Consider the following 12,273-nt stretch of genomic DNA (forward strand, 5'->3'; position numbering starts at 1 on the left):
TTTCAACATGAATTCTGGTGGGGACAAAGCATAGCCAAACTATAACACATCCACAGAAAATGTAACATTGTAACTTGAGATAATTAAAATAAGGAAAAGGAAGTTGTGGTGGCAATATGGTAGTGGAAGTATTTTCTTCAATTAAAGAGAAGAAAACACTCACAGATTGGCTTAGTGTGTTACTAACTGAAAGCTTAGCAAGGTGTCTTAATGTTAAAAAATAGATACAAGCCTCATCTAACACTCGATAAAATAGGGTAATGAAAAGATCATGGCCACTGTTAACCTGAGATAACAACACAGGAGCCCCTAATAACTGGAGAAAAAAAGGAAGAAAAAATGCTGAAATAATAAATGGCAAAAAGCAAAGACAAAAACAAATCTATAAAGATCAGTCCTACAGAGGTCTGTATTTATGCATGTATGGAAGCTGGAGAAACAAATTTGCACCAAAAAGTTCACCTAATTCATCATTCTTGGGCCATATATGTCACCAATGAGATCTACATCCCCAACCCTTCAAAGGGTTTAGTGATTTCATTCTCAGGAAATCACTAAGAAATGGCAAAGGAAAGAAACAGAGACTGCTTGGAACCACAGTTTTCTGCTTTCAAGGTAGGCACTAATTGAAGGGTAAAATTTAATCGAGTCATGAGCAACTCTTTGGAAATGACAGACCAAAAATTATTGTGTTTGATATATAAATATCTGCAAATAGTGACTACAGGTGAAGCTTCATGTAAACAAATCACAAAAGAGGGAACAAGAGACAGTGATTATATACTAGATGAAAAGATCTGGTCACATATCCTCATAAATAATTCATTCATTTGTTCAACAATTGTTGAGTGCCTGTGAATATGCCAGATAATGTGCTACGCAATAGAGTGACCAAGGTGAGAAATATATTGCCCATCCTCAAGCTCAGAGTCCAAAAGGAGAGATGGACACATAAGCAAGTAATTATAATGTAATGTAGTAACCGAGTGCTGGTTAAATATGGGGGTACATAACTCAGCATAAGTGTGTTTGTGGCTGGAAAGTCGGGTGGTGAGACATGGTGGAAGAAGGCCTTTAAAGGTTGCTAATGCACTGGAACAGGAGAAAAGAGCACTTGTTACCTGATTCCTGCCTGCTATCTTTTACACTGGAGAATGACCCCTGGCTCATTTTGTGGAGCTGTTAATTACAGGCTCCTGCCTCTTCTACCACCTATCCCTTGGCTACAGTGCTTGGTTCTGGGATGGTCACATGCTAGGCCTATGAGAGCCAACCATGAGATATTTTTTTGGCATATCCTATTTTTATTCTAGAGCCATCAGCTAGCTGTTAGTAGTCCTCTTTGCCACCTGATAAGAAGACCCTGCCTAAGAATGAAGTCAGCACAGTGAAAAGCAGAGTTGAAAACTAGGAAGAGATAAAGAGCCCTGCTGACATCATTTGAGCTCCTGCATTCAGATATACCTGAATCCATGGCTAGATTTTTAATTGAATGAGCCAATAAATTCCTTTCCTTAGTATGGTTTGGGTTGAGTTTCTGTCACCTTTGACTAGATGGCTTCCTTAAATCAACTGCCTATGTCAGAGAATTATGAGCAACTTCAATGTCCACCAGTGAGTCTTTTTTTTTTTTTTTTTTTGAGACAGAGTTTTGCTCTGTTGCCCAGGCTGCAGTGCAGTGATACAATCTTGGCTCACTGCAACCTCTGCCTTCTGGGTTCAAGGGAGTCTCCTGACTCAGCCTCCTAAGTAACTGGGATTATAGGTGTGCGTCACAACGCCCAGCTAATTTTTTGTATTTTTAGTAGAGACGGGATTTCACTATGTTGGCCAAGCTAGTCTCAAACTCCAGACCTCAAGTTATCCACCCGCCTCGGCCTCCCAAAGTACTTGGATTACAGGTGTGAGCCACTGCGCCTAGCCCACCAGTGAGTCTTTTAAGGTTCAACCAAACATTTCAGACTCATAAAATTATCACAGGCCACATCTGGCACCAGTTTTCTCAGAAGATGTGGGCACAAATTATAGCTTGTCAGTATCTATCAGCTGTCCCTCTTCATGACACAGTCCACATAGCTGTCCAGGAGGTATTGTCTTTGGACCCCCAGATGAGCGCATAGTTGCAAAGTGACAAGATCCACATTGGATGGGTCAGAGCCACCCTGGCTTAGAAGGCTCATGCCCCACAAGAATAAATATCTCCTGAACAACTCTTTAGGCACAGCTTTCAGGGTCCCCATGAGAGAGATGCCTAGTTACAAGAGTCACTGCACTCAGAGAAGCCCAAAGGATGGTTTCTCCTGGAAATTACAGTTCATCTGAGTTTTTCGCAGTCTAGATGGAATTTACCAATTAAGGGTCATTTTATCATAATCTCTGCTGCTTAGTAACATAGTTAATAATCTATCTTTATTTAGTTTGCAAGGACACAGAGGCAAAAACTTAATCAAAATTTAAATTATCATGCAGAAGGAAAGGGCTTTTGTTAGCTCTTTATGCACAGAGACCACAAATAATACCTGAAGGTGTTGTGCTCTAGTGTGGCATTTGTTGCTTTTGCCTTTATATTTACCTTTCTTCTAGTAACAGCACTTTCATTTTACTTTGCAGAACAACCACACATACACACACACACCCTGTCATTTAGCCCATTTAGTGCTGTCCATTTCCAGGCCTTACCTGCCTGCCTTCTGCCACATGAAGTGATTACATAACCCTGTCGTCACAGTGATTGGTTCGAAATTGGGCATATGATTCAGGTAGGGCCAGAGTTGTTCCTGAGATTTATATATAAACATTTAATGACAGATTATTATTTTTATTTCTTATGGATTGGAATCCATAAGGATATTAAACCTGAGGCTGGTAACAGCTATCTTTCCTACTATATGAAAAGTATACCTATGAATAACGCCGACATGCAGACAGCTAAGAAATGGAGAAAGAAAAAGAGCTGGGTCCAGCCATGCCTGAAGCTGGCAAGGTACACCCTCAAACTCTTTAGTTAGAAGTTAATAAATTACCTTCTTTGCTTATTCTCGATCAAGATGGATTTTTGTCTTTACAACAGAAAGAATTCTAATACATATTTATCAGTTTGGTAACAATACTAATCTGTTCAACTTTAAAATGGCACTTTTTTACCCTTTGCATTACTGCATAGATAACAGAGTGAAAGAAAGCTTCACCTGCTAAGAGATGGGAGGTTCTGATAAAAGACTACAGTTACCACAGATGAAACATCTTTCCTTTCCATGGAAACACTATTAGTTTGAACTTTGGAAGCCCTTTAAAACAGTTATCATCCAGGAAAAAGATGTAAAAGCAAAATTACACAAAGTAAAGACATTTAAAGTAATCTGTAATAAATATATGAAAAGGTAGCATAAAGAAAGATGAGATTATAGCATAATGTGATATAAATCTTTTTTCTCACCGAGTACATATTATTAGACAAAATAACAGGAATTTCAAAGATATATGTGGTTTTTAAACAATATAGTTTCTTATCATGTCCTTTATTTTTTTTAACTACCCAATCCTTTTTCATCACATTCAAATAGGCCTCTATCCAGGGCAGTCTCATAGGACCTCCCTTACTTGGAAGGCAGGAAGCTTTTCCAGCCAGGAGGATGGTGGAGCTTGGTGTCAGAGCCCTGGGCTCCAGGCCTTGGGCAAATCACAAAGACTCCCTGGCTCAGGATCCTGTCCGTTTAAGTACTAAAATAAGGAGGGTCCAGGATTCCTGTTCTTTTTTTCCTCTATTAATTCAATGTCTATTTAACCTGATTATAAGAGGGTCTTACTCTGTCACCCAGGCTGAAATGCAGTGGCATGATCTCAGCTCACTGCAACTTCCACCTCCTGGGATCCAGTGATCCTCCCACCTCAGCCTCCAGAGTAGCTGGGACCAGAGGTGCGCACCACCACACGCCAGCTAATTTTTTGTATTTTTTGTAGAGGCAGGTTTTCACCATGCTTCCCAGGCTAGTTCTCAAACTCCTGAGCTCAAGAGATCCTCCCACCTCTGTCTCCCAAAGTGCTGGGATTACAGGTGTGAGCCACTGTGCCTGGCTAACCTGATATGTTTTAACTCAATGCATTTAATTTTTTTTTTTGCATGTAAGTCTGAGGGATTGGGATTGTTTATTATAAATTATTTTTAAGTTTACTGAGAAGATGAAGTCATCAAATTTGATGTTATCAAATTCAGCAAAAATTTCATAAATAGCCGTTAACTGGGTATCCAAAGTCCAACCTGACCTTCCTTCACCACAGGGATCCCTGAGATGTGTCGCTCTTAGGAGCCCCTGAGGAGAGGTGCTGGTGGGCCTCCAGTGCATGTCCCTGCCTACAACATTTCCCATCACCCCAGGGTCAGGCACTTGAGGCAGGGGAAACCCTGAATAACTAGAAATTTCAGAGGTAAAAAAAAATATGCGTCATGAGGTTAAAAAAAAAAGCAGCATGTTAAATATGAAAAAGTGGCACTGGTGGGGTGGGAGACACTGGGTTAGTTCTCCCCTCACAGACAGGAAACAATAGATTTGATTAAATCTAAAGTTGTTAAATGTTGCCTTGGGTCTATATAAGAAAACAGGTGTCTTCTCAAGTCCCCTTCTACTCACTATCCCCTTCCCTCCCAGAAAAAGAAGCTTCTTTGCATTTTGACTTCCAGAGACTTTAAACCAATGGAAGTCTACCATTTTCGTAGCTGAAACAAACCCAACATTGTACCACCAAATTCTTGTAAATATTCAACAAATATATGAATGGAGTGTGAGGCCTTCCTATTTCTCTCCCTCCCCAAACATGTTAGTCTGAGTATTTTTGATCACCAGATGGACATTTACATGTAGATTCAAAATATCTATACTTTATTTATAACTCCTGGCTGCTCTAATGTCTCTCCCCTGGAAAGGCCTCAATGATTTTTATGGCTGTGGAGCTGGCGGAAATCTCAAAATGTTTCCCAGCATCCTCCATCTCTCCCCACCCAAACTCCCCCTGGCCTAGTTAAATCCATTTTGTTTTAAGGGCCTCCTTCCAAGAAAGCTTTCCTTGTTAGCTTTTGGAGTTCCCTCCAGGCCAAAGAGATGGATTTTACCAAACCTGGCAGGTACACAGGCTCTCAATTACTTTCTGTTGATAAGAAACTAGGCAAGAGAGTAACACTGTGAAGGTGAAGATGCCTTAAATATCAAATGTATTTCACAAACTCCACAATACCTTTAAGCAGATGCAAATGGGAAACCCAGCAGTAAATCAACAGACCCTGAGCTTCTGATCCCAGTTGCAATTGGCATTTCCCCCCACAATTTTTTTATTATGGTAAAGTACACATAACTAAATTTATCATCTTAACCATTATTAAGTGTATAGCTCAGTGGTATTAAGTATACTCATGGTTGTGTAGCCATCACTACCATCCATCTCCATAACCCTTTTCACCTTGCAAAACTGGAATTCTGTCCTCATTAAACAATAATTCCCCACTTTCCCTTCCTCCTAGCTCCGGGCAACTACCATTCCAACTGACTTTTGTCAACAGGTGTGGCCCACTCACAGATCTTAGAAAAAAAAGTAGATTTTTTGTGTGTGTGTTTTCTATTCATCAATTTAGTTTTCTTAAGAGACTAAAGTTGGGCTCAGACTCAAAGAGTCTTCTTTCCCTACATGACCCAGTGGACTCATTATTTGCTCATTCCTTGTATGTCTCTGAACTCAATTTCAGGTCTCGCAGCTGGACATTACTTTCTGCAGTTTGCTGCCAACCCTTTTTCCCAACAGATAGAGGAGGAAGAAGGTGAGAGAAGAGGACATGCCCAGAATCAGCTGAAAAGAGTTTTGGACAGGAAGGCTGCTGGCCAGCAGAAACTCAAGAAGTGGGGAAGGCTCCCCGCAAACCTGCTTTGGTTTCTGAACCCCATCAGCTGCCTGATCCTTCCCACACACTACCATCTCTCATGGAAGCAATCAGAGCACACTGAAGGGGAAAATAAATGTGTGTCTTATGCATAACAGGCCATCAACAAATATCTGCCGAACTGAACTGAATGGAATTCATTCACTGGCCACATCTCTACTTGGCATGGATAAAATTAGGAAGATCCAACTTCCTTACTCTGATACTAAATAGCATTTGACTATGATTGTCACTTTGAGAAAATCAGATAGGATATTGTATCCTATAACAATTGTTACAACAGTGAGCACTTACAATGTGCCTGGCTTCTTGCTAAGTGCTTGACAGTCATTAGCTCATTTAAGCATCTCAGCAGTGGCTATTCCAATACTGCTACATAGGAATGGCATAAACGAAAGGGGGTTATGGAATTGCTCACCATGAAGCTCATTTGCGTAGGTACTTTTACGTAAGATAGAGGAAATGTCAATCATTATATATCAAAGAATGGAGGTTTGCTGATTTAAAAAAAATTGTATGTGGGACAAGGCTTCTCCTATCAACCCTTGTTGTTACCGTAAAGTAGATTTTATTGTTTCCATTGTATAGATGGAGAAACTGAGGGTTTCAGAAATTGAAGAGCTTGCTTAAAACCACACAGCTAGTGCATGGTGGTACTGACCAGACCACAGCCCAAGTCTGTCTTCCTCTAAGCTGTAAATGTATAGTTGTTTAATCATATGTAGAGGAAGTCAAAGAAGTTTATAGACCTAATTTGAAGAAATACTTCTTATTGTTAATATTGTTTTTAAGATTAAGGTCAGAAAACAAATGTCACAATTTTTAAAAACAGGTGAAATGAAGTGACTATTACTGACCAGCTTCTAAAGAAACTTTTATGGTGTAGTATTCTGGTGGCACAGAGAAAAGGAAGTCCCATTCATGAAGTATATTCTACCGCTGAGAAATCAAAATGCCAAGTGCACAAAGGCTACTCCTCTATGAAGAAAACAAACAAAAAAAAAAAAAACAAGGCCTAGAGGGAGATATTCCAGGGGAAGGACAGTCCCTGACATGGCCAATACCCAACGTTAGTCTGAGGAGGGGACAGCACAGCATGAAGGCTGGATTCAGCCAGACCTGGCTTCAAGTCCTGGCTCTGTCACTTTTTAGTTGTGAGACTTTTGATCAGGTGTTTGGCCTCTCTGAGCCTCAACGTCCTCTCCTCTACAAATGAGCAAAATATTTTCTACCTTATAGGATTATTGTAGGGGTTAATGAGATCATTCATTAATTCAGCAATGATTTGTTGAGCATCAGTAGGTGCCAGGCCCAAGACCTCTTACTGAAATAATGTATGTAAATTTTCTCTGTACCTACGTTAATAGATACTCGTTAAGTAGTAGCTGGTATTGTTATGTATCCCCTTATGTAAAGAAAAGGAATATTGACAAATGCAATAAAACTGCATTGTATTTCAAGGCTGATTACTGTATAGCTTTGGGTCAAATATATTCCCAAAAGGCCAAGCATAATAAAATAAAATTTAGGTACACATTCTCATTACTAAAGGGGATAGGATACTGTCCACGCTCTGGCCAGGATGAGGGAGTAGAATGGGAAGAAGGAATCTGGCTGCTTCCTCAACATTTCCTGTTCTCCCTATAAGCAGGGGCCAGGACCACCACTAATACCAACACTCCTCTTTGGTTCTTTGGTCTGCCATGGTGATGGAGGAGCTGGCTACAGGGCCAGGTCTGTCTGTGCTGGCTGCTTCCACAGCTGTACCAGAGGCGGAAAGAAAGTGAAATTTGATAGAGGTGTATGCAAGACCTATACAACCAAAGTAAACACACCTCATCAGGCTGGTTCAGGTCCTTGAGGTGCAGATCTTGAATAAGATACTCCACGATGCGCACATGATTGCTCTGAGCAGCAAAGTGGAGGGCATTCATTCCATCCTGAAGAGAGCCAGGGGTGGGGGAGATACACAGTGACCTCAGAACTTCCTCTCTCCTGCAATGGTGAGGTAAGAGCTTTTGTCCAGGTGTGATCCATATACCTACCTGATTCTTGGCTCTCTGGTCTGCTCCAGCTTTAACCAGCATGAGCATGACCTCAAGGCTCCCAGACCAGGCTGCAAGGTGCATTACTGTCAAGCCGTGCTGCCCCAAGAAGACAGAAAAAGAGAATCTATCACTATGATGAGCTGTAGCATATACTGCCTCATCAACAAAGGCCAAATTAATATTAGATTGTTGAAAACTAAGAAATCGAGAATTTAATATGCAGCAAAAGTGATACTTCGGTTCTATGGGAAAAAAATGATTATACTTAATAAGTGGTGCAGGCACAAGTGGTTCTCCATCTGGAAGAAAATAAAATGAAAAGCTGTATCATACCATACTCACAAAATAGCACACAAACAATAAATATATTAGAATAAAATCCAGGCTATAATGTACAGTCTCTTAATCCAGAGTTTGAACAGATAGATAATAAACAAAGTCAATTAAAAATGACAGATTTTTAAAAATGTATCTTTAATAAAGATAAATGGTTATTCTCTAACGCAGGAAGCACACTTACATATGGAGAAGAAAAAGACAAACTCAGAAAAATGGACAAAGAAAGGAAATGGAAATGATTATTGTTTAAGTATCTGACATCAGAATTGAAAATACAACCAGCAGTCCCACTCCTGGGAATCTATCACATGAAAATAAAAATGTCAGTACCTAATTCTATATATATAAGGATATTAATTGTAATACTAAAAACTGGGTGCAAGATAAGAGCCTATCAACATAGGAATGCTGAATAAGTTATGGAATAGTCAGACTATATAATGCAAGCATTAAAAATAATGAATTAGTGCTACAACAATTGACTTGGAAAGATTTCCATGAGCTTTGCTAAATATGGAAAATAAAACAGAGAATAAATATGATATAATCCCATTTGTTAAAAAGGAGTAATTAACAAAACCCCGTACATGTATATGTATATATCTATATCTATCTATAGGTGGGTTGGTGGGTAGGTAGGTCGATTGATCAATATAGATATGACTATGTGAGCAAGAGAAAAGTACAGAAATAAACACACATATCTCAGATTGTTAAGTATGGTTACCAGAGGAGGAAAGGGTACAGACAGGTGAAAAAAACACAAGTTATAAAAAGGATCTCATTTATATAGATGCTACTTAAAATATTTTATTTATACAAAATTATTTAGATTTGTCTGTGTGCAAACACGTGTGCATAAAGTTGTTAGACTGAAAAAGACCAGGACTTAGTGACCTGTAGGGATGCTGTGGGCAGTTGTATGCTGACTTGTCTACCAAATAAGAAGAGAAAAAAGTGTGGAAGGAAGCACAGCCAGCAGTTAACACTGGTTATTTTAGGGAGGTGAGATATTTAGGGAAATAAGCAAAAAAATGCACCTGCACCCCAGGCCCTAAGTTACAGAAGCAGGATAGGGCAGACACCCTGAGCCTGATCAGAGCCAGGATCAAGCAGAACTAATCTCAGATTCTGGTCACTTTCTATCACTTTCAAGTATGGGGATCTTGGTGAACTTAGTTCTAACTCTCAGCTTCAGCTTCCTTATCTGCAAACTCAAGTGTCTGTTTTTCTGTTTCCTTTAGCTCCAGAAAAAGTAATCCATTTCCTCAGTACAAGTGCCTACCCAGAGTAAGCTCTCACACTACATTTTATTTGCCTTTCCTAATCAGTTGTGTTTGTGATTTGGAAACTGTTTGTTAGATGTACACAGTATGAGTAAATGACTAAGGAATGAGGGCCTGTAGTACACTTCTATTTGTAAAGTGCATAAGCCTTTTGGCATTTATTTTGGCTGCCCCCAAGTTGCATTAATGTATTCTCTTATTCTCAGTAGAATTCATGTTGGGAGAGTAAAACAGCAAGTCCCAAATTATTGAGGCATAACTCTAAAGTGGTGATTCTCAACTGGGGGTGATTTTGCCCCCAGGAAACATTTGGAAAAATGTATGGAGACATTTTTTACTGTCATGCTGTGGGTGGGGGGGGAGGTTAATATTGGCACCTAGTGGATAGAGGCCAGGGATGCTGCTAAACATCCTACAATACACAGGGCATCCCCAACAACAAAGAATTATCGGGCCCAAAATATCAATAGCACCACTGTTGAGAAATCCCGCTCCTTATGTGCATATCCTATCAAATTTATATTTCAGCTGTCATCTAGATGGTGAGTTAGTCCATTTGTAGGTTTACAATTCCAGCATGAAGAAGACTCTTAATTTCTGGACTCTTTGTCCCAAAGAGAAATGATGAACAATGACTGACTACTTGAGGTTCTTCAAAACATGTTCCCTAAACACAATTCCACCCCTTAATTTGGACTTCCCTACAAGTCAATGCTCTATATTCAGTAATACTAAATCTGCATTCAAATAGAGACCAGAAGGCCAGGAGTGGTGGCTCCTGCCTGTAATCCCAGCACTTTGGGAGGCCGAGGCGGGCGTATCACCTGTGGTCAGGAGTTCGAGACCAACCTGACCAACACGGAGAAACCCCATCTCTACTAAAAATACAAAATTAGCCAGGCATGGTGGTGCATGCCTGTAATCCCAGCTACTCGGGAGGATCGCTTGAACCTGGGAGGAGGAGGTTGTGGCGAGCCAAGATTGCGCCATTGTACTCTAGCCTGAGCAACAAGAGTGAAACTCCACTTCAAAAACAAAAACAAAAAAAACCACCAGAAATATTTGAGACAGGTGACAAATCACTCTTTGATAGGAGATCTATTTTTCCCTAAGAGGTAATTCCTAATTTCAAAGCAGCCTACATGTTAAAATTCCAAGCTCCGATCATAAAATCGAAAAGCTGAGAATTCAAGCTGCAATCAACTTGAGTCTCTAAAACCACACTCAGAGTGGAGCCATTGTTCCTCAGAGGCAATGAATCACTGCTCACAGGTGTAAACTCCCCGAGAAGAACCTCCATAAAACAAATTCTTCTGATATGAAACTGGCATGCCTGAGACTACTTAAGACCATGTGTCACAAATTACACTCACAGTTGGCTCACGAGGCTCTGTAAAGTGTACATTGCCCAGTAGTCACTGACAACCTGTCCTCATTGCCAGTCTCTCGTCATACGTGAGGCCAATAATTTCCTCTGGGGAACACTTCTATGTTAGGAGCTTCCCAGAGGTAAGACGCTTTGTGAGCAGATGTTTTTATCCTCTGAGCACCACTTGCACCCACCCGGGATTCTTTACTCCTGTCTGGAGTAAGAGCCTCCATTTATCCAGTCTGCCTCTTCCCAGGACTCGGGGGTGCTGCTCACTTTGGTCCCTAGCACGCAGTGCCTTGAATGGCACTCAGCTGGTACAGTCTCTGTCCTTGCTCCCCAGATAGACTGTACGCCCTGCAAAGCCATGACTCTCATACCAGTGCTTCCCAAAAACAATCACCTAGGAATTTTTTAAAAATGCAGATTCTGATTGAGGCCTGGAGTGGGGCCTGAGATCCTGCATTTCTAACAAGCTTGCAGATGATGTGCATGCTTCAAGTCCTGGGACTACACTTTAAATAGCAAGGACTTCTATCTAATTGAATCCTCAGTAGTTGACACTGAGACATATGCACAACAGCCACTGAATAAATATTGATGGTGAAGGGGATCAACTGTTAGCTCTTTGCAAATGGTGTTAGAACTTAGAAGTCAAACTCAAGGCTCATCATTCAGATAAAGAAGCTGCCAGATTGGGTCAAACATGACCTTGCTTGAATTATGAAAAACATTTTACTAGTTATAGAGTAATGCCACTGTAGATGATTTAATCAGTTATAAACATATTTAACTTAGTGAAACCTTCAAAGCAGGAAAAAGAGACACACCAGGAATTACTATATTTCCCACCTGACATTATTTCAATCTTCAGGCAAAGTTAAGAGAAATAGTCATGCTTCAGAGACAAGGTAATACAAATAGATGTTTAGAAAAACCTCAAGGAGAGCAAGTTGGTGAAATATCTCTCCATCATTTCAGGAATAATTGATTTGCACTCTGACACAAACCAGTCCTGTATTTAACATATTAGAAACATGGCAATCCTCAGATATGCTGTTTAAAAGAAAAGATGCAATCTAATATGGGCAATGGATACAAAGGTGTTTGCTGTAAGATTCCCTCTACTTTGGTATGTTAAAGATTTGGGGTTATGGTTCTGGTTAAAACGAAGTAAGCACAGTCCACTCTATCTCTGCCACCAAAACAAATAAAATCTCTGGAAAGAATGCATGGAACGTACACTTACTATATACCCACATAAATTTTAAATTAAAATTAAAAAAAAAAGAATGCATGGAACAG

The 12,273-nt window shown here is 40.1% G+C and overlaps 1 protein-coding gene across 1 annotated transcript in view; it reads right to left on the reverse strand.

The window, feature by feature from the left end:
* The window catches only part of ANKDD1B (ankyrin repeat and death domain containing 1B), a 60,283-nt gene that overhangs the window by 32,988 nt on the left and 15,022 nt on the right, over positions 1–12,273 (reverse strand). Inside the window, exons 4-5 of the mRNA XM_055252259.2 lie at positions 7,972–8,070; positions 7,762–7,866 (exon numbers count right to left, since the gene is read on the reverse strand). Of these exons, the coding sequence (XP_055108234.1) occupies positions 7,762–7,866; positions 7,972–8,070 (204 nt within the window). The remainder of the gene's footprint in view (positions 1–7,761; positions 7,867–7,971; positions 8,071–12,273) is intronic.

Source organism: Symphalangus syndactylus, chromosome 18 (genome assembly GCF_028878055.3).
Source record: "Symphalangus syndactylus isolate Jambi chromosome 18, NHGRI_mSymSyn1-v2.1_pri, whole genome shotgun sequence".
NCBI classification, from domain to species: domain Eukaryota; kingdom Metazoa; phylum Chordata; class Mammalia; order Primates; family Hylobatidae; genus Symphalangus; species Symphalangus syndactylus.